Source organism: Thunnus albacares, chromosome 14 (assembly GCF_914725855.1).
Source record: "Thunnus albacares chromosome 14, fThuAlb1.1, whole genome shotgun sequence".
NCBI classification, from domain to species: Eukaryota; Metazoa; Chordata; class Actinopteri; order Scombriformes; family Scombridae; genus Thunnus; species Thunnus albacares.
The window spans coordinates 18,980,783-19,003,189 of NC_058119.1; the positions used below are offsets into that span (position 1 = coordinate 18,980,783).

The window sequence follows — 22,407 nt, forward strand, 5'->3', positions numbered from 1 at the left end:
AAATGGTACTTTTCATGATTTGAATGCAGAGCCTGTCTTTACTGAGCCTCTACGATAAGAAGAAGTTTGCTAAATGTTCCTTTACAACAGATAATCTTTCCACAATGCTGCTTTTATGAAACATTTAAGTTTTATTATTAAACATCTCACGGTAGAGCGGTGACCTAGAATCTGATGCACTTCTTCCTGTTCATATTAATTGGACAAGATTATCCAATTGACCACTGATTGGAGACTATAAATTGTGCGTTTGCTTCTTGAAAGCTGGCTTTAAAACATCTTGTACGCACACAGCATGCAAAACTAATGTGTAAAATGAATATTCTATATTTAGCTGCCATTCAGAACAAAAAAAATAACATTTTAAATGTTTCAAATGTGGGTTTATCTGTATTATATGTCCTGGAGGCTCTCTGCACTGGTCATTTAATTATGAGGATGTGCTGCAAAAAGCCTCTGACTGTGCTGACATTTTACCTACAGCACTCGAGGAACCATATCTGTAAGTTACAAGGCTTGAGAATTTGTTTGCGAGGCTATGACGGGGCTGGTCTCCACGCCATTTCTCACTTTGTTCGACCTATGAACTGTATTATAAAGGACTGACTCTGCTGTGTACAACTCCCTCTGTCACTTGTGCACTGACCCCAGCTCCTACTCTGGTGTTAGACTGATGTTGTTGTGACGTGTGTTTGCTCACCTTCTACTTCCCTGTGAGTATTTCTCTTGTGTGCACCTTGACAGCTTTTCACAAGGTAATGCTCGATAGGTTCTGTCGTGTCTATCACCCACTTCTAGTTAAAGCTCTGTAGATTTCGCCACCGTTTTGCACATACAGTATCTAATAAATGTTCCTGGTTTGGTACACCCGCCCTGTCCGGAGACATATTGTGTTTATGGAAGGTATTTCATGTGTTAGACTTGCATGATGAAGAGAAATGATATCGGAAAAAGTCTAATTATTGATGCAAACTGGGTGATATGGACAAGTACATACACGAAACTCACACAGACAGGCCCCACAAATCATCCAAATGGTTTTCTTTCTTCCTTTATTTTAAGTTTTAATGTTTATAGCACAAGTCTTTCATTGAAAACATGACAAGTAAAAGGAATAGTAGAGGAAAAGCTGTGGGGATGAGATAACACAAAATAAAGGCAGACTGTGATAATCCAGTCCAGTCTTGGTGCCCATTCATGTAAGAAATTAAATAGTGGTGCAGAACAAAACAATAAAATTTAAAACACAGAAAACAGTCAGTTTTCCAAAAAAAAAAAAAAGGAAAGAATTTATTATCAGCACTCCAGCTCCAAGAAGTGAGCACACTCACTCAGGCATTTCCCACTTCCTGCTGTGCTGTGCAAAGAGGGTTACAAAACCTGGCATGAATTTATGCATAACATGCTTAGGGGAGGTTACAGAGAAGTATGCGCTCATAACACCCCCTCCCCACCCCCACTCAGCAACATGTCAAGTTGTTAAGGATTGATTAGACTGACAGGACAAAGTGAAGAGGCAGGTGGGAGAGTCTGACAAAGTGGTTCAAGGCAGTGAGTTAAAACCACAGACCACCCTCCACAAGCCTCAGGCCATTTGTAGAGTGCTGAGAATGCTAACCAACAAATCACAGTACAGCTAATAGTTATAATAATGTTACAATTCATCATAATAGTAATAACTTAAAAACATGTTGCAAAGTGCTTTACAAATTGAAAATCTGTGATAAAATATAAATACATAAGATTAATATAAAGTGCAATTTGACAGATGAAAAAAGAACAATGCAGTAAAACCACAAACTATTTAGGAAAATGCAATTCTAAAATCACATGTTTTCAGGAGAGATATAAATGAACATTAAGAGCTAACTTGCCTGATCTCCTCTAGTTTGTAGTCCTGACACAGACCTACCAATATATCAGGCCAGATTAAGGCTTGTATGTGTTAGCAGGTCATAAATATAATCAGCCGCCAACCACATACATGCCTCACAGTCACGGAGTGTCTAAAAGCACAGATGCGTGTGTTTTGGTTGTAATATTTAATGTATGAAGGAGTTGCAGCTGCATGAACAACTTTGTGACTCCAAAACAAACATCAGAGTTCAACAGAACAAAAAGAGTTGATGTCATTACAGGATCAACAGAGAACATACAGTGTTATAAAGTGCAACATTACTGTTATATGATAATATAAACTACACTGCTATTTTTCTCTAATGTTTTTTTGACTGGGAGGAAATGTACTTTCTTACTATTGAGATATACTTTAGTGCATATATTCACTCTGTATTTTTGGCTCAAGTGCACTTTGGGGTTCTTGAAGAATTTGATTTGTTATGCTTTTATTAATTATTCAAACTTCTTAGAGCAAAAACAAGAATGTCAGTGGAAACTCACAAAAATCTGTTGGGCAGATTTTACCATTACTCTTTATATTAAAGGGCCAAATAATGACTGTTGTGGTGAATATCATCAGTTAGATAAATCATTACAATAATCAGTCAAAGCCATTAGGGAGGGCAACAATGTTTGAACTGAGGACCCTGTGATGTAAACGCAGTGAGAAGCTAACAATAGATTTGCTTTGTCACATATTAGCAGTAAATTGAAGTGTAGATGTAATACGAGACAAAACCAATAGAGGGCAGCAAATTACAATTCTCTTAAAGTCCCTCCAGTCATCAGCTCATTGATCATCCTCTGATGGTAAATGGATTATAACTGGCCCGATCACCAAAGTGAGACTGTGCAATTGAAGTATTTAGCACCTTATTGATGACATGTTCAATAACTGACTGACTGGCTAACCTCCTAAAACTGGAGGTAATTCAAACCACAAACTCCAGGAAGAGACGACTTGGCAAAAACTAGCAGCATGCTATCCAAGCTGCAGAGTTCAAGAACCTCTCAGTGAAAATATTAATTGCTGCGTGTGTGTGTGTGTGTGTGTGTGTGTGTGTGTGTGTGTGTGTGTGTGTGTGTGTGTGTGTGTGTGTGTGTGTGTGTGTCTAAGAGAGAGAGAGAGAGGCACGATGAGCAAGAGATGGAGAATGAAGCAGGCTTGACAAACAGAAATCTCTATTCTCTCCCATGCCTGAAGGTAAAACTCTTAATAATTTCCACAGAAGAAAGACCTGTGGAGAAGTTACACAATAGAAAAGAGATCAGCAGGGCTGCAGCTCGTCTTTGGGGCTCACACAACCACCGAAAGCTCCCCATGGATGGGCAAACACAGGAGAAGTCTGATAAGTGGAGAGAAAGAGAGAGAGACCATTCAACTGAAAGCCACACATTAAGAAAAATGGGCAGCAATACTGATACACATTGTGAATAATTATTCAGTTGTTATTTATTATTATTTGAATTAGTTGATTGTAGTAAGTTTAACTGACTTTGCCACCTCCGCCATACACACTCTGTGCCAATGAAACAGCTGCTGAAGAAAGACACACAATATAAAGAGATGAACTGTACAATAAATACCCTCCTAATAAAGTAATTTAGGATATTATTTAGCCCAAAAATTGTATTTTTTAGAAGAAAAGAGGAGGTTCTTTACCCAGAACCTGCAAAAACATGTGGATATGTGTGCCCCCACTGATATTTACAGGAAAATAAGCACACAAAAAGCTTATCAAGTGAGATTATGTCACCTGTCTCCAGTAAATCAACGGATTTAAATAATGACTGTGTCCACAAATAAGTTATATTTTCATAGTAATGCAGCAATCTGCTCATGCAATCTTGTTTCAAGATATTGACACCCATTTCTTGAAAAATCTTGAAACTTAAAGTCCCTCTCCACTCAAAAATGTGTTTTCTACTTGTTCCTACAGTTGGATGTTTGAGCTTCACTGTGCAGAGTTTGACTCTAGAAGGATGTTTTCACATTCATCCGCTAAAGAGGAAATGTTCTCCGTGTTCAGTGAAAATCTGATTTGAGGGGGCGGGCGTATGAGCAGGATTTGTGACATCACAACTAGTTTGAAAGCCACGTACTGGTCCAAAATTCAACTTACATAAGTGTGACGTGAAAAGGTGAAGCCTCCAGTGCACAAACACTGAGAATGGACTTTAGAGTGAAGCAGGACACATCTTGTGTCCAGCAATGAAACTTTTATAATGAAAAATATTTACATATTCAAAGACTTTTTTGATGAGGGAGAAGGAGTTGATGTCATTTTAAGGATGTTGAAGTGGTTATTATAATACAATAACACATTTTTGGTGGAAAAAACAGATCAGACGCATATGTTTTGTTCCAAGCAGAGTATTTTTATGTCTTAATACATGTCTGGAGGCGATCTTTTAAGTTTTTTGAAAAAAAAACTGGAGCAGGAACAAGTTGAAAATAGAAAAGTATGTTGTTCCAAAGGATGTTTTTGCTTTATAAAAAAGACAGGTTCATCATTTTTATTGCATTATACTGGAATTGCTGTGTGCTGCTCTCAGTTTATTAAACCACTGAACTAAAATATTCAAAAACAGAAAATTAGAGGTCATATCTCAATGCTTAAAACTATTTAAGTCTGTTTAAAAATGTATTTTAAAGTCGCTGTTGCACTGCAATATTCAGTTCCTTGTCGCTTGCAGTGAATATATACTGTATATAACTCTACAATGTTACAGTAACAACACTATAAACGTTATGTTGTTATTAATGATGTATAGTTTTCAGAGTTACATTATAACGTAAAACATTACTCATCTGAAATATAAAAGAAGACTGACAATGGTGTTTCGTGAGAAAAGTCTTTCCCAAGTTTATAACCTCTGTCTCCACAGTGTCTGGAGTCTCCACCCTTCCTATGTGTGCAAGGTTATGACATTGTCAGCCCACACTCTTTCAATCAAACTTAACCCTGCACACTCACGCACCTCCACTGTATGTAATTATGTTGTAATCAGTGGGTATATGCAACACCAGACTAATGATTATACTTACGGTTTTCTTTTGATTTCTCACCTCAAAAGGTCAGTATCGTGTCATAGTGCGTCACCTGTGGGAAGATGCACCATTGTTCCTGATTGTCCATTTTTGGAAAGAGTGAAATCACATAAAAGGCATTTTTATCAACTTTTGTCATTGTTTTGTTTGGGTGGTTATACTAAAAATCTATTTGTCAGAGAAATGAGTCCATTCTTGATGATGTGCAATCATTAACTACAGTCTATATGTTTCTTTTTATTCTCCGGCTGCTGCCCTGTTGCAACACGTTTACACGTGCCATGGGAGGAATTGTTTGGAAAATGTTAGCCACTCATTTTGACATGAAATATAATTTTACACACACAGCCTTTGTGCTTGTAGAAACCCTTCTAGATAAGACTGCTGGTGGACTTTTGACACAAGCATGGATAACACTAATTAGTCTTTTATAATAATGGGTTCTTCTTTACACAAAGGTGTGGAGAAACTTTCTGCAGGGTGCATGTAGTCTTTTTCCAGTCAGGTGTCAGAGTGTGTGTGTGTGTGTGTGTGTGTGTGTGCGTGTGTGTGTGTGTGTGTGTGTGTGTGTGTGTGTGTGTGCGTGTGTGTGTGTAAGGGGATCTAACACCCCTCTGTCATATTTCCTGGCGGTTGCTCAACCGTGACTCACCATCTTCTGGCTGCATGAGTCAGTTTGGCTTAGATAGATAGATAGATAGATAGATAGATAGATAGATAGATAGATAGACATAGATAGATAGATAGATAGATAGAAAGATAGATAGATAGACATAGATAGATAGATAGATAGATAGATAGATAGATAGATAGATAGATAGATAGATAGATAGACATAGATAAATAGATAGATAGATAGAAAGATACTGTAAGTAAAAGTAACAATACAACAAGGTCAAAACACTCCTTAACTAGTAAAAGTACAAGCATAATGCACACTCAAAGGCTTAATTCAACGTTGTGGGAAATGTGGTAAAAACTAATGAGATATAACATATTAATGCTAAGCTAAGCTACTTGGCTGCTGGCTGAGAGGCATTTAACTCCTCATCTAACTCTCAGCAGGACAGCAAATAAGCATATTTCCCAAACTATTGCTTTAAAGATACAATAAAAGTTTATGTTTATTGCAGCAGAGCAGCCTCTGTCAGTGTTACAGGATATCTTTACCAATGCATTTGTAAAGATTTATGCAGTAACAATGCTTCATCACGTATAATTTGAATACGTTTTAGATAGATAGATAGATAGATAGATAGATAGATAGATAGATAGATAGAAACCATTACTTTCTCATGGAAACAATGGCTCCCAGCTGTAGTGTGTCTGTGTGTATGTGTGTGTGTGTGTGTGTGTGTGTGTGTGTGTGTGTGTGTGTGTTGCTTGTGCTTAGGGAGCCCCTTTTCTCCCACTCAGGTCACGTCTAAACAACGGGACAGGGTCAAGACCATACAGATTAAACTGTTAGCATTATGATGTTAGTAAGACTCGGGGGTGGAATCAGAACCAGCAGTTATGAATACCAGGTTTCATAGAAAATAGTTAAAATGACGCGCAGCTGCCAAAGAAGAAAGGAGAGCGGGGAGAGGAGGAAGGGGGCTGAGAGGTAGGGGATGTACGTTTCTCAGCCTCCTTACGTGTGTGTGTGCCTGAGCCATGTGTTCAGCGACTGTGTGTAGGTGTGAGGGGATATTTGGGCTTCAGCAGGGGGATTCAAGCATGAGAGAGGCCTTCGTCGTATAATAGGATAATGTTTTATCTCATCGGAAGAAAGGAAGAGGGAAGGAGGGGGGTAATGAGAAGTGGAAGAGAGAGGCTGATTATTTTTATAAAGCAGATCTGGCACGGTTGTCCACCCACAAAACTTTACAGCCGGTTGACGTGTGTCATACACACACACAGACACACACACTCACACATTTATATTATGTACACAGGCTAGTATCTGGTCAGACAGGTTAGGACAAGCAATAGGAACTTCTTTTCATTATGTAACGTCTATTCATGAGGAGAATTATGTGCTTATCCTTTAGCTACAAGAGACTGCATGTCTGTGAGTGTGCCTATGTGCGAGCACTTGCTGCCAGTTTGACATTTCTTCACAAAAACCTATATGCCATAATTTTCCCATGCCTTCTTAATGTGGATCGGTATAATTCCAGCATGCTCTATTGCTCATATGGAAGGCATTGAAGACCAGTTTGTTCCAGTGGAGTGTCTTACTGGACAAAATGACATGGTTGTGATAGTATACTGGCCAGGTCATGTCTATGATCGTGTGAATAAGTGCACCTCTCCCTCCCACTGCAAAGACTCCTCCAGGCCAGAGCTGAAAATAACAATGTGTTCTCAGTCAACCGGCTGAGGTTAAGTGATGATTTTAAGTTTCATGTGATGGGAGAGGTATTAATTTAAAGCCACTATTGTACTTTCCTTCAATCACAGGATGATCTTGATGTTCTTTTTTTCATCACTTTTCTGTCTTGATGGTGTTGCTTTGATTCAGCGGGCGGGGCGGGGCGGAGCGGAGCGGGGCGGGGTCCCATCTCTAGGTAGAGAACCACTGCTTTCATTAAGGATATTGCTTCCACTGTCTCCTGAAATTCCACTGTGATGACTTGAGATGTCACAGTGAAGACAGGTAGAGTTTCAGTGCCGTTTTAAAATGTCATTTTATGCTTTTATTAACAACTAACAGTAGAGAGATGACAGGAAATGAGGGGAGAGAGGGATTCAGAATGACACTCAACAAACGTACCAGGTTGTATGTGATCTGTGGATGCTGAAGTTCATGTTTGGCGCCATAACCTACAGAGTCCAAAGAGAGGCAATGGAGAAACACTTAACTAATTAGTGCTTTCGATTCAACCTCACTATGGAATTGCTTGGATTTACTAATGTTTTATTTTGATCTTAGACTAAGATGTGTGGCTATACTTCGGATTTTGGCTTGTAAGCGCAACACTGTGTTATCTCTGAGATCCCTTAAACGTATTCTACAGGACAAGAGACTTTTTTACTGTTTCACCACTAATTAAGTTATCCGTGCTTACAGATGATTAAATCGAGAGCATGAATTATTAAATTGAGAGCACAAATTAGTTTTTTTTTCTCTCTCAGGCTCTGTAATAACCTCTGTATTTTTGTCACATTTTAATATTTAGATAGTATAGAGTGGTGAGCAGACAGGAAAAGAGTTTAGAGAGAGACAGAGCGAATGACATTTAAGAAAAATCAACGGCTGGACTCAAACCAGGTAAGTTGCCGTTACACAGTCAGCATCTTAAACCTCGAGACTACCGGGACACTCCAAGCTTCAGCGACTCTTTAAGGACAGTCTTTCTCTCATTCACACATTTCTATTCTGGCTCTGGAGTCACAGGGGGTTGGAATATATCCCAGCATGCACTGGGCAAGAGGCAAAGCACATACCGGACTGATCGCCAATACAAAAAACTTTATGAGGCTCATCAGACACAGAAAAGGATCAACATGTTACACATCCAAACTGTCACAAAGTATGAAACCTGAAAGAAAAGTAGATGCTTCAGATTTGTAGTACAAACATCGTCTGCACTTTATTTCACATTTTTCACACTTTGGATGTGAAATAAAACAATCCATTCTAGCCTCTGAAGAGCGTCTTCAAGTTTTCTTCATCAAAGGCCAAGTATTTTTTTCTGTTATGGAGCTGTTTACCTTGACAACATGTTCTTGATATGACTTCTTGAGAGGCCTGGATTCAAGACAACAAACCTTTTCACATTGCTGATTATCACAGCTGTAATACACACAAACGCACTCATTCCTATGGGCAATTCGGCATCTAATCCCTGTAATCGGCATGTTTTGAACTGTGAGCACACTGGAGGGAATCCTCGCAGAAACTAGGAGAACATGCCAAAAACCTGACATGACTCCTGCGTCCTGACATGAAGTCAGATTGTCACTGGTGTGTCTCTGTGATCTGTGTGTTTATAACCTGCAATTTTTAATACCTTTGGCTGCAAACCAAATTTCTGTCAGGATGATAATAAAGATGAAAATGATTCATGTTACAGATACTTAGTGTTGAAATCAAAGCACAAACCAGAGTGACCTGTTTTGAGTTAGTTATGACACCTAAATATCATTACTTTCTGCTCCATGGAAAACGATGGGTCACCACTGCTGAGAATTAAAAACTCCCAGTAACAAAACTTTTTTTTTTTGTCTCAGTCCTGACCCTCCACCTCTCCCATAATATAAAACTACCCAAGTTTTCCCAATGATATCTCATCTGTACACAGTTTGAGGGAAGCCTGATTAATGTCCTGCCTGAGCAAAATGCTTCAACAGGAATACATCAAATTATGAATGTCAGATTCTCTCAACAGTGCCGTCTCACTGGGACTTTAAATTTTGGAATTCAGTTTGTCTTCCAAGGAATGAGTGATCAGTATTTAAAAAAAACAAAAAACATAACAAGGACAGTATTATTTTTTTTTATTATCAGTTTCTGTCCTGTGGGTTTTTGTTATTACAAGAACAAAGGTTTTCCCCATTGAGATTTACATTATAGCAGAACAAATCGATTCTTCATGTACAGTATGGCGTTTAAACCCTAGGTTTAAGACAACAGTATTCATGTTGAGTGAGTAACCAAATTTAGGAATTCATTTCGATTTGAGTCATCAAGGCCTCACAGACTACAACTGACTTGAACCTGTTAGCTTCCAGTTACACAACAGTACTGTATGACTAACTGAATGGTGACCACATGTGCTTAATCCTCTCTAATCTACAAAACCATAAAACATGCAAGAAGACAAGAGGAAACTGTTAAATGTTTGGTGAGGGAGGCGTTTGGTATAGTCCAACAGTCTAGAAGTCAACAGTGAGCAAACATCTTTGATTAATTGTATGGACAGTATGTATACGATATACCGTATAGCCTGCAGACTGTTTTCTCTTTTCACAAATCATGATAACAACTCACAAAAAAGGGCCTCCACTTCCACACCTCAAGTGTGAAAGCAAAAGGGTTTTGTTGTATCCTCTGAAGGCCCACTCAGGGAGTCGCCCTGAGTGTTTTGCAGGTGCAAAGATATTTGCCTGATATGGAGGGAAGCCTAATGGCTTTGTCCTTTGAACTAATTTTCCACGCAGAGGAACCCACCCAGCAGGGAGTATTGTAGCTTAGGGAGGGTTGAGGCTATTGACAGGTAATAGATTTGTGCAAGAGCTGGACTAAGTAGTTCAATTATTACCAAAATGATTCCTGTGAATAGTCCTTTATCTGGAACTGTGTTGATATAAGACTATTAAGTTGGTTTGTAGTGTGTAGGATTTGTCATCGTATTCTTATTAGTCATTGTAGAGTGATGTTAAAACTACCTGGCAACTGATTTGTTTTATTTCTCAATGCGAGGTAGAGACAAAGACTTTGAACTTGAAAAACTGAAGTCATAATATAACTTTTGATAGTGAATGAGAGAGGACTTCACCCTTCAGAGCAGCAGCTGAAAGTGCTTTGGAATATTTGGCAGTGAGCATCATTATTTTGTTTCAAAATGAGAGATTAGAAAGTCACTAGAGCCACAAACTTTGATCATGTGTCACCTCCACATGATGATGTTGCAGTCAGGGCCTTATGACCCCCCCCCCCCCTCCCCCCTCCCCTTTCTGCTCGCCGGACCGTCAGACTTTGTTTTTACTTCATTATTCAGTTGGACATCATTTTGAAGTTCTCCATTTTCTGTTTGGCAGGGGTTGTTATTTTGCCTTCTGTTGCTAGGAGCAGCTAACTTCAATTGAGGTTTATCAAAGATGATATGCTTGTTTAACAGTTGTACATAGTTGTACAACATTTTTCTGTAGGTGAACTTGAAAAACCTGTATTTCATCCATGTTTGTCACCAATTCTTGTCTTTATTGTACCTGCAAAGCTCTATTTGAAAACTGCAGGATCTCAACAGGATTTCTGTTCTCTGGCAGCACGACATCAGTTGGTAATGACCCATCAGCGTCCATCGTTTGTCATGAGATTTCAGGGCTGTCTTAAAGGACATTATCATTTTAGTTTGTATCTTGCTTTAGCAGTGTAATCAAATCGCCAACAAACATCATGATTTGTAATCCCATCGATTCAGATGGCGCTCATGTAGTATTTCCAAGTCTACATTTTTATACACATCATGCTCATTACAGACTCTCTTTACCCTCCAGTCCTTGTGTTTGTCCTCACAGTAACTCCCCTACAGTGGCTCACTATAGGAGAGTTGAAACTGCAGTATGCACTCACTTGTTTTCAGTCCTCTAACACTTTCTAACTACTGAGCAGTTCACCTGAGACAACATTTTTTAAAACACACGTAGCGTCTTGGAATGAAACCCTCCTCGATTTCTGATATTTTCTTTGACTTTGTGATAGCATGTCAGCTGTTCTGGTATCTCTCCAATCTCTGATAACAACATGTTCTATTCTGAGAATATTGGGAAGGGTTGACTCTGGAGGGAGTCGCATATGTGTATGTGTGTGTGTGTGTGTGTGTGTGTATGTGTGTGTGTGAGCGAGTGTGTCTGTGTCTATCCGGGCTCCCTGTGGTCATTCTATTGGTCTTCTGAGTGGGTGGTCTGTTCCAAGAGAGAAGCACTGGAAACATTACACCTACATATACACACAAACACACACAAAGGGAAACTGGGAATCACACCAACGCAGCACAGCAGAGGGTGGAGCAGGCAGGAGCCTTCTTCCAGATGTGTGACATTAATTTAGTTGATCCAAAACATGAACCGGTAGCTCCCACTCACTCATCACCGCTGTGTGTGTGTGTGTGTGTGTGTGTGTGCAACAGACTTTCTTCTCATACTCACTCCACTTTTTAACGTTCACACACCTTAAAAATACACCTGCAGGTCTACATTTTCAAAAGTTCAGTGTGTTTTAGGAGACTAGTGAGAGAAGGAGTCAAGAGAGGAAAAAAGAAGAAGCGACTGATAAGTTTCCTCCTCTTGAAGGTGGAAGACGGAGCAGAGGGAGGGCTGGAGGGGGACGAGGTGCACGGTGAAAAGGGGGAAAAGATGAGGAGCGGAGCAGGTTATGAGAACAGTATCCACTCTGACCCACAGAGCAGCGCCCCTGGACTTTCATACAATACTTTCCACCAGGGAAGAGAGGGGGATACGGTGCATGGAAAGACAAAGAGAAAAAGAAAGAAAGAGAGAGAAAAAAAAATGAAATTAAATCAGAAGAGTGGAGGAGGAGAACGAGAGGAGATGTAGGAGGACGGAAGTGGTTGATTGGGTCTCCCCAGAGATTCTTTTGTGTAGATTGTTCTGCATTTCACTCCTTTCACTCTCTCCCCTCCACCTCCCTCTTTTCTGACATCTGAGGTAGATTACAACAGAGACCCTGGGTCACATTTATGACTTAAACCAAGAACATATGTTGTGTGTGCACGCGTGTTTGTGCGTCCATTTCAATGCAGTGGGATTCCCCTCCGGTCCCTGAGTGGTGGTCAAATTTATTTTCTTGTCCATTGTCTCTTGCTGGGATATCAAAGGACTATTGTTTGTTGATCAGCAAGGGTGCTGCAGGTTACTTGCAGGTCTCCTCTCCTCCCTTACATCACTTTTTTTCTCCCCTTATCTCCTTTTTATTCCTCAAACTGTGCTTTTAAGTACGTCGGATCTACCGCAGAAAAATCCCAGACACAGAGGATCAGTACTTTCACAAAAAGCCCTGTTTAGATTTGGAAAGATTAAGTGCGGTTATGTCTCATTTGTTTGATTCAAGCCTTGACGAGGCTTGTTTTAACACTCTATCTGTACCCCTTGGCTTCAAAAAGTAGCGCTAATATAAATCTTATGGACAGAAAAAACACAACTCTCTGCCACCCTGAAATTCAGTCATTGGTAGCAGGTAGAAGAAGGAAGAAATCAGCCCATTAATTTCGGTACAAGAGAACATCTGTAAAAGTGTCAGTTGACTTTATTAGGATCGGCTTCACTCAGTTGAAGAAAAAACAACTTTTGTCTTTGGAACGTTTACCACGGAAGAAAAAAAAGGATCTATAAAATAAGTTGTTGGAAGGACAAAATATAAAACATCAAAATATCTTTGACAAGAAAACAAAAAAAAAAAAGGCTCAAATATTTTTTTTTTTTTTGGATGCAGGGCATTTTCCTCTTTTTGCCCTTTTGTTTACAAAACAAAGCTAATAACAAAAGAGGAAAAAAAAAAATCAAGTTATTTACAGTGCATATATTTACATTAAGGCATTTTTGCTGGGGAGAAAGATGGCTGATCTGATACGACCCTCCCCCCTCCCCCTCCCTCCCCCGCCACACTTCTACACAATCAAATAAATAGTCAGATTTACCATGATACATTACAGTGCTATATTATCTTTATGCTACCTGCAGTGAATGAACAAATACAGTTATAGGTGCAGGCTGAATCACACGATCAAAATGGACATTTCGGGCGTGTATCAACAAAACATTTTGTCCACGTTCGATTGACTGATAGAGCCCGGTTGCGAGTTAGTTGTGTACAGAGTCAAGAGAGTGAAAACCCTCAGAGACCTGGGAAAAAAAAAAAAAAAAAAAAAGACGGACTGTCAGTTTCATTTAAAAAAAAAAAAAAGATGATGTCAGGATGTCCGCGAAGTGGCCTGAGCAGAGCTGTTACAATGGATGATGGGTAACCTTGTCATTTACAAGAATCAAGAGATTAAATAGATTCAAACATAAAAACAGCACCATGTGTGTTTAAAGGACTGTCACATAAACCAGAGAAGGAGGCACTTAATAAGGTGTTGGTGATGGAGATGATGCATGGTTCAAAATTTGAAAGAAAACTGGATGAGACAGATGCACAGAAATTGTAGTTTGAAGACGCTTAACCTGCATTAAATGCAGTCATTTCTGTTTTATATCTAACATACATCTAAAGCTTCTGCTTACGTTTCTCTAGTTGGAAATCCACTGAAAGACAAACTGAATAATTAATCACCTAATTGCTGCTCTTTAGCAACCGTCCACCTCTGTTTCTCAGTCGTCCTCCTCTCTCTAAAATCAAAAATCTTTCTATCTCTCTATCTCCACCCCTCCTTCCTTCCCTCCCTTTTTTTTTTCCTGCACTATCTCCCCTCTCTCCAGAGTATAAATGCCTTCAATTTTTAATATCTGAACAGCAATGATTTGTGTGGTGTTCACAGAAATTCAGTCCAGTAGTGATAACAATCGTTCCAGTGGTGAATAAGATGCATTGGGCCAAAGAGGCTCAGACGAGATTACCAATTCTAGTGCAAACCAAAGGATTTGGTAAAAAAAAAAAACAAAAAAAAAAACCTCATATCTGGATATTCCAGTTATATAAACAAACTAACAAACCAAGGAGTAAACAAAGATTTGGCTTGACTAGTTTTGCAAACAAAAGCTTCTCCTTTATAAAAATAATAATAATAATAATGAAGCCAGTTCTGTTAGAACAGAGACAAAAAGATGTACAAGTTTTGAGTGGTAAGTGCTTTCATTCCAGTCACACAAAAGAGTCCAAACGGACTAGAAACACATTTTTGGAGCTACCGTTTTCTTTTTGTTATTTTTCTTCTTTGTTTTTTCTCAAAGAAAGCAAGTCTATACCGAGTATATCTGGAGGTTTAAGGACCAGGAGCTTCATCTGGCCTTTATGTTTCTACTTTACAACCTCCAAATTGTTCCACTCTGGCTTAAGAGCAACACGTTTGTTAGGCTATTGTACCATCTGAGCACGTGATAGCAGCACCGGGAGGAGCCGTGGTGTCAGTGGGAGCCGCCTCTCTGCATCGGGCGGCTCGTAACATTGCGGGAGATGGAGTGAGTGCTTTATGTGTGTCGTTGAGATAGTTGAGCAAGATAGCTTGTGTGTGTTTGTAGTGTGTGTGTGTGTGTGTGTGCATGTGTGTATGTTTGCGTCCGTGTGGCTGCTGCTAGTTCTGGTGTCTCTTCATGTGCAGGGCGAGGTGGTCGGATCGGGAAAAGGAGCGTGAGCAGACGGCGCACTGGAAGGGTTTGGCGCCCGTGTGCTTCCGGTAGTGACGCGTCAGCTCGTCCGAGCGGGCGAAACGCCAGTCGCAGCTGTCCCATGTGCACCTATACGGCTTCTCACCTGCAGGAGGGGAGAGAGAGAGAAGAGAAAATCTGAATGAGTGCGACTGCTCTCTGAAAAATGCAACCAACAGTAACACTGAGCTGGAATTCTTGCTTGACCACTTGACACCTATTTTCTTTATCACAGAGTAGGTATGTGTGAATATGTGATTTAGTATGAGGGCACTGATTATCATCAAAACAAACGCTGATTCCCTGAGTTACAATGATTCATGCAGTTGGGTGGAGGAACTGGGAAAACAGGCTTTACTGACTAGCACAGGTGTCTGACAACACATACAGTCACTGCGCTGTCACAGGCATTCATCAAGCTCTCAAACGCTAACTCTGCACAGTTTCCCATGAACGACTGGCGAGTATTGTCTGCCTTTTGCCTCTTTCTGATGATGAATGTGGTGCATTTCTCTGTCACTCTGTCATTCTATGAATCTTCGGCTGGAGCCTCGAGCACTCTGTGAAAACTAGCGCGGCTCGTCTCCTTCAGCTCCCTTCCTGGTCCTCGAGGGCCTCATTTTGCCCCGGTGTATTACATCCCAGAGACAAGACTTTACAGAAGGCTAATGCATACTGCCATCTCTTCATCTTCTTCATAGGGCTGAAACTAAAGATTGTCTTCATTATCACTTAACCTGTTGATTATTTTCTTGATTCATTGATTAAAATGTTCTTTATTAGCATTTTTTTTCAATCGTTGCAGCTCTAGTTTGGTAACAATGGATGCTTCAGAAATACGGCCAATTAGGATGGAACTTGATTCTTGTTTTGCTGGATGTTACATTTTTTGTCCAATTGTTATTTACATTTTAAGATCAGGTGACATAACCTTGTGTTTATGTTGATCAAAGATTGCCTTAAATGTGTGTCACACAAGATAGATCCCGTGTGACAATAGAGACAATAGGTGTCTCTGGTGGAAACTGTGCTGTCAGGTTAGATGGTTTCTGTCCTTCTTCTCATTCTTTAAAGAAAAAATCTATTATTTATATTTTGAGTTTCATAAACATAATCCCGTTCACTTCTATTTACACAAAAGCAAAACTATCATGCATGCTAGACACTACTGGAGGTAAGTAAGAAAAACATGTTTTGTTTTGTTTTTTTTGTAATTTGGGAGAACTTGCCCTTTAAACAAGCAAAGCCAGCTCTGCAGCAGCGCTAAAAACAACAGTAAACCTATTATAAAATCAACCACAAAGTAACCAAACTTAACACACACACACACACACACACCTGAAAATGAACACAATGAGGAAAGACGATGAAAAGAGGTTGAGAGAAAAAGAGTAAAACTGGGAGGAGTGTTCAGTTCTCACAATGCACTCGCAAACACATGCACCCGTGCACACACACACACACACACACACACACACACACACACACACACACACACACACACACACACACACACACACACACACACACACACAAACAATCAGGGTAATGGATGTTGATGGGGATTAGGGTGGAAACTCCCATGGGGACCCAAACGCATTAGGAATCATCTCATACAGATTACTGACAGGTATGTGCAGACGTGTGTGTGTGTGTGTGTGTGTGTGTGTCTGTGTGTGTGAGTGAGTGAGTGAGTGAGCGCGTAAGTGTGCATTCAAGCGGCTGAATAAGAGAAGTAGAATGAGTAACAGACAAAGATAGAAATAGAGGCAGAAGGGTGGTGGGGGGAGATGAGGGGGGTTAGGTGGAAGGAGGATGGCACAAAAGCAGAGGGGGAGATGATGAGATGAATGAAAAAAAAAAGAAAAAACGTGAGAAAATAACTAAGTGAGACTGATAAAAGCGGAGAGGATATGGAAGCTGCTGCTACATCGCTCTTAATGTGTCGTGTTTTCATCTTGTGGTCTGTAATAACTGCAATCAGCCTGCAGCATGAATGACGCCATGTCTAATTGTCGTGTCATGTTCCCAATACCGAAATGTGAGGCACGCACACCCACAACGCTGTTCTGAACAAGCAGTTCAGATTCATAACTGGTTCATAACAGTTTCTGGATCACAAACTGAGTTTTGATTGTGTGTGTATGTGTGTATGTGTGTGTGTGTGAGTGTGTGTGTGTGCGTGTGTGTATCCAGATGAGTGAGGAATGTGTAGATATCAACAGAAGCTTTGTTTAGTTAGCTGGAGCGAGGTGGGGCCCAACACCTAAGCGCTTGTTTGTTGATTTTGCTCATCCAGTACTAATAGTTCAAATGTAAATGTGAAAGAAAGAGACAGACAGAAAGAAAGAAGGAAAGAGAGAGAGAGAAAAATGGGCCGTGAAGTGCACACGGCGATGAATGACGTGTAGATACGAGGAACAATGAGATATTTTTATATCCGCACAGACGGATTTTTGTTTATAGTGGCAAACTAGTCTCAGAAAAAAGCGCTCGAAAGCATTTGAACGTCGATGTCTGAACAGGCACTGGGGTCCCGAGTGAGATGGCACCACACGTCTAGCGCTGACCACATAGCCCGAGAGTCATCCCCTGGCAGAAGTGTGTCACTTCCACCTGTTTTGATGGAATAGTATATTGGGCAGAGGATGGGAATGGGGTAGGATACATTTACACACACATGCCAAGAACACAACACTCTGCCTAGCAACATGGTGCCAGCGCAGATACCGAAATATGAGTCGTGTGGGCAGTGGCGTCATTTTTTTTTTTTTTTTTTTTTCGAGGGGTTAAAAAAGCGGGCATTAATTAGAGGAATGTCTTACCCGTGTGAGTCCTGAGGTGGGCTTTCAGATGAGATGACTTGGTGTAGACCTTCTTGCAGCCTGACGACAGACAGGGAGATAAACACAAACAGAGGGCTTCATCCAAATCCAAATAATTCACATGTGCAAGATATGCATTTTACCCACTAAAATGAGCCGTGGTATGCTAGAAATTTTGAACTAATGAAGAACAGAGGCTGTTTGGAATGGGATATGGTAAATGTTGGTTTTGAAGAAACACAAAAAACTGGTCCAGCACACTCAGCTTATCAAAAAAAAAATGCATGTGAGTGTTAAAAACAGTCATATTTGGAGTTAAACTTGCAGTATTTCCAAAGAAATTCATTTAACCGCATACCAATAATAGCACAGAGTACTGCTTTCTGACACATTTTAAGTTTAGAATAACAAAAACTTTTTTTGCAATGATGTTGTACCGATATTTAGATTACAATGTCAAAAAGGTCACGAGGAATGATTTACGGGGATATTCCTCAGATGTGTCATGACTTAAAAAAAAAAAGGGGAGCTAAATTTCATGAGTTGCAAAGATTGAGTGAGCAGCTGCAGCAATGTGTGACTAATACACACTTAGGTAAAAGTGTAGATGCATCGTTGCGTGGATATGATGGATCTGCTTCATCTGACTTTAAAGAAGTTGGACGTGTGCTAACATGCTGCAGGAGGCTCCGCTTAAGCCTATTTTACACGCTGCCACAGGCTAGTTGACATTACGTGTCCCACAAGTAGCTGCACATCGTATAGTTACAGTGTATGTGTGTATGTGTGTGTGTGCTAGTTTAAAAAAATAATAGCTCTAATCCAAAGTAGGGTCCCCAGGAGTCCTTGAGGGGGTTGCAGGGGGTCCCCAGCAAAAAGGGTAATCATTTATTTTCACTATAATTCCATCCATAAGTAACAAAACGACACAATATGTGACTATTTTGGTCATGCGTTCCACACTCTTTCTGTAATGAAACATCTAAAAGCAAGAATCTGGGGGTCTGTGGTCTAATTTGTGTCAGTTTAGGGGTCCTTGATGTGAAAATGTTGCAAGGCCAAGTGTGTCTGTATGCAAATATGGGTGGGAAAGTGTCAAATGACTTCACAAGAACAAGCTGTTTTTCTTTTTTCCAGTCATCCCAGAAGTTCACAGTCATGCATCTAATAACTATTTAAGCTTAAACTGACACACAGGCCTGTCTAACACCCTCCCCCACGCCCCACCTCCCCCCCCCACACACACACACACACACACACACACACAGGTTCATTCCACAATCATACCAGTGATGACTTTAGAGCCACAACAATCTGTGAGAGCTCACGGCTGAAAGTGTCGAAGCCATTTGAGGTGTGATAATAAATGCACGGTAGCTTTCAAACCAGACAGTTAATTGAAAGGCTTGTTCTCTGCTCTGCCTCTAGTACACATTATGACTCATAGGCCTGGGAAAGTCATTCAAAACATAACATATAATTTCAAAAAAATGCACGGGTGTCTGAAAATAAAGATGGTTTTCTTAAAGCTGACCCTTTGTGAGTGACCAGATATTCACCTGACCGCAGCTCAGGGTAAAAATAAACACACTCACTCACTCACACAACAGTGACAAGTGTCAGCAAGCGCATACAGCACAGATGTGTTTTTTCTTTTTGTGTGTATGTGTGTGTGTCCTAACCTGGATAATCACAGTGGTGGATCCGTCGTTTCTCCAGGTCTGGGTTGTTCCTCCGGTTGTAGCGGGCAGGCACTGTGGTCTGAGATGGGGTTGGGGCTGGGGTTGTTGCCGGGGCTTGGGGAAGGCCTGTGGCTTGGCCTTGGAGCGGCGTGGGACCTGAAGTGTGGGGAAGGGCTAAGCTGCCTGATACAGGGCCGGGGCCGAGTCCAGGGGTGCTGCCTGCTAGCTTGGAGGCGATGGTGGCTGCGTACGAGGGAGGAGGAGACATGGTTTGGAGCAGCTCCTTCTGCCTGTCAGGGCTGCCGGGCTGCGAGCTTGGCGGAGAGGGCGGCAGGTAGGGCTGCGGGAGGAAGTGTGGGTGTGACTGAGCGTGAGGATGTGTGTACGCCCCACCACCCAGACCACAGTACACAGGCTTAGCAGTCTGATCTTGCTGAGACGCAGACGAGTCTACTGGCAAATCGTGGAAGGGTGTGTGGATTGTGGAAGTGGAAGTGTGCTGTATCTGCTGTTGCTGATGATGATGGTGATGATGCTGATGCTGGGCGTCCATACCATTGCCATGGTGATGGTCCAAGCCGGAGTTTAGGAGCTGAAACAGTGAGCCGCTGTTGTCATGGTGGTGTAGACCATGCTGCTCGAACTGTGATGACATTTCCTGTTTGACAAAGACTTCTGGCAATGAATCTCGACCGCCTCCCGACTGGTTGAAAACACTGGTGAAGTCCGGTAACCCTGCTAACGTCATGTTTATGGTTGAGGTTTCCATGGCAATACCGCCACAGGCATGCCCGGAGGTGCCACAGCTACTCGTGGGTGTAGTGTTGGGGCAGTGCTGCTGGAGGTTAGGGGAGAAACATGGTGCGGCAGGTTCTGTCTTGACTTGGATGAGACCTGTGTGGTTCTGGTGCTGAGGGGGCCGCGCCTGCTGACACAAGCCCATCCTCAGGTAGGCGACGTCGGGGAGGTAAAGATTCATGTTGAGGGTGTAAGGAGCCCCGGTGTGGTCGTCAGTAAAGAACTGATCCACCGCAGACTCTCTGTGGGACTTCTGTTGGCTGTCCGCAGCAGGTGGAAGGGGAAGAGGCTGAGGGGAGAGATACCGGTCCATCTCACACTTTGCCTGTTCATAAAAAGACAAAACACACAGAAAAGAAAAGAAATATGTTATTATCCTAAAGTTAACTTTGGTTAAATGAGACGTACCCAGTTACAACTTCAGCAAGTGCTTCTCATGAAACTATTCTGGAGCACTATTTTGAGAAGACAACGGTTTGATGGGCCAGTCACCACTAAAACATTTATCAAGTAGTCATCAATAGGCGGCTGCCACATTCCCTCTCTGCCTGCAAGGCTGAACTCAGAAACCTACCAGCTGTAAGGCCAACAGTTGAGGAGCAGGAAATGCTCTGGTGGTAATAATAATAATAATAATAATAATAATAATAATAATATAACACCTCTCACACTGTATAAGATATGAGGACATTTTCAGATCCGCACCTATGAAGATACACAGATCAAACTGGCATCATCACAGGTGACAGTTAAGTCAAACAATTCCTCGTTTCATATTGTGCTAATTTCTGTGAATCTGACGGATCAAACTGGTATAAAAAGTTGCTGAAGCCCTGCAGCAGAGGATGAAACAGCAACATGAAAGGGAATGGGGAAACACCCATGCCTCCCTGTCCGCAGCAGCAGCAGCAGCAGCAGCAACAGCAGCAGCAGTCTGGGGATGGGCTGCTATTTCTAGGCTCCTGATCCTACCAGCTGTTATAAAGACCTCTCTCCTCTCCTGCACAAGTTTCCTGCTAAACTTACTAGGGGGGACAGAGTTACCGGGACCTTTCTGTCCCGAGCCTGGAGTCAGTTGTTGTCAGCGTGGTATGATGGTGAGAGAACCAACAACTGCTGACCAACTGGCTCCACAGAAAACATGCGGTGAATGCAGGCGGAGCTGCTCGGCTTCACGTCGCAGCCTGCTCGCTTATTACCGCAAATAGCGCAAAACAAACCGGTTTAACATCACGCAGCTAGACCGATTGAAATTTTGGGAGGCCAGCAAGAAAAAAAAAAAAACAGCCTGACTCTACAACCAGTCTGCCACGCCCATTCAATGAAATACAGGCTGTTTCCATCACTATAATGTGTAAAGTCAGTTTAATTATCTCATCGAGTTACCTGTGTGTAGTCATTTTGTCCAGCCTTGTCTGTTTCTGTGATCTTGCAGTCCAAGCCGAACAACGCCGACTCCTCCAGAGGGAAACCAGCGGGCAGAGGCGCCTTCTGCAGCGGATAGAAGGGATCCTCCTGCCCGCCGCCGCCGCTGCTCATCGTGAGAGTCGCGGCCATGAAAGCTCCGATGCAGCGCCGCGGATGATCGCTCGTCCTGTTACGCAAAAAAAAAAAAAAGAAAAAAAAAAAAAAAAAGAAAAAGATAGGGATGCTACAAGCGTACCGGGAAGAGAGAGCGGAGCCCGAAAGAGGTGTTGTGGTGCGTGTGCTGGAGGACTTGTTAATGCGTGCCTGTCTGCTACATCTCCTTCCACTTGTTTCATCTCCCCACCGGCCCACAAACAGTTTTCTATCTCCTGCTGTAGGGCGGAGCGGCCCAGTGTAAATACAGCACATGCACCGCCCACCAAACCTTTAAAAAGCCTTTGATCATTCATTCACTGGCCACCGCCCTACGCTCCATCTAAATACATTAACAGCGTTGTAAATGTGTAGCTACACACAGGCCGACACACACACACCGCATGGAAACACACACACACACACACACACACACACATAAATAAAGATAGTCAAGGTTAAACTCAAGCAACTAAACCAACCTTTTATTTGTTTTATACATTTCCCCGCCTGTTTTAGGTTAATATCTGGAATATATTGATGAGACGATATTTACAGA

The 22,407-nt window shown here is 41.5% G+C and overlaps 1 protein-coding gene across 1 annotated transcript; it reads right to left on the reverse strand.

Moving 5' to 3' along the window:
* Window positions 1–13,573: 13,573 nt before the first annotated feature.
* LOC122997061 (Krueppel-like factor 5) lies at window positions 13,574–22,140 on the reverse strand. Its single transcript, XM_044372995.1, has 4 exons — window positions 21,675–22,140; window positions 19,491–20,613; window positions 17,809–17,868; window positions 13,574–15,089 (listed from the first exon to the last, which is right to left on the reverse strand). Exons 1-4 carry the CDS (start codon window positions 22,122–22,124, stop codon window positions 14,911–14,913), a joined length of 1,812 nt encoding a protein of 603 aa, XP_044228930.1. The 5' UTR covers window positions 22,125–22,140; the 3' UTR covers window positions 13,574–14,910.
* Between the last annotated feature and the right edge of the window lie 267 nt (window positions 22,141–22,407).

What these genes read in the sequence shown, in the direction of transcription:
- LOC122997061 (XM_044372995.1), bottom strand. Translation starts at nt 22,124, where the DNA reads ATGTGCTGTATTTACACTGGGCCGCTCCGCCCTACAGCAGGAGATAGA. An exon ending in GACAAAATGACTACACACAG is followed by an intron (nt 20,614 to 21,674) that starts GTAACTCGATGA and finishes TTTTATGAACAG; the next exon opens with GCAAAGTGTGAGATGGACCG. An exon ending in CCACCACTGTGATTATCCAG is followed by an intron (nt 17,869 to 19,490) that starts GTTAGGACACAC and finishes GTCTGTCGTCAG; the next exon opens with GCTGCAAGAAGGTCTACACC.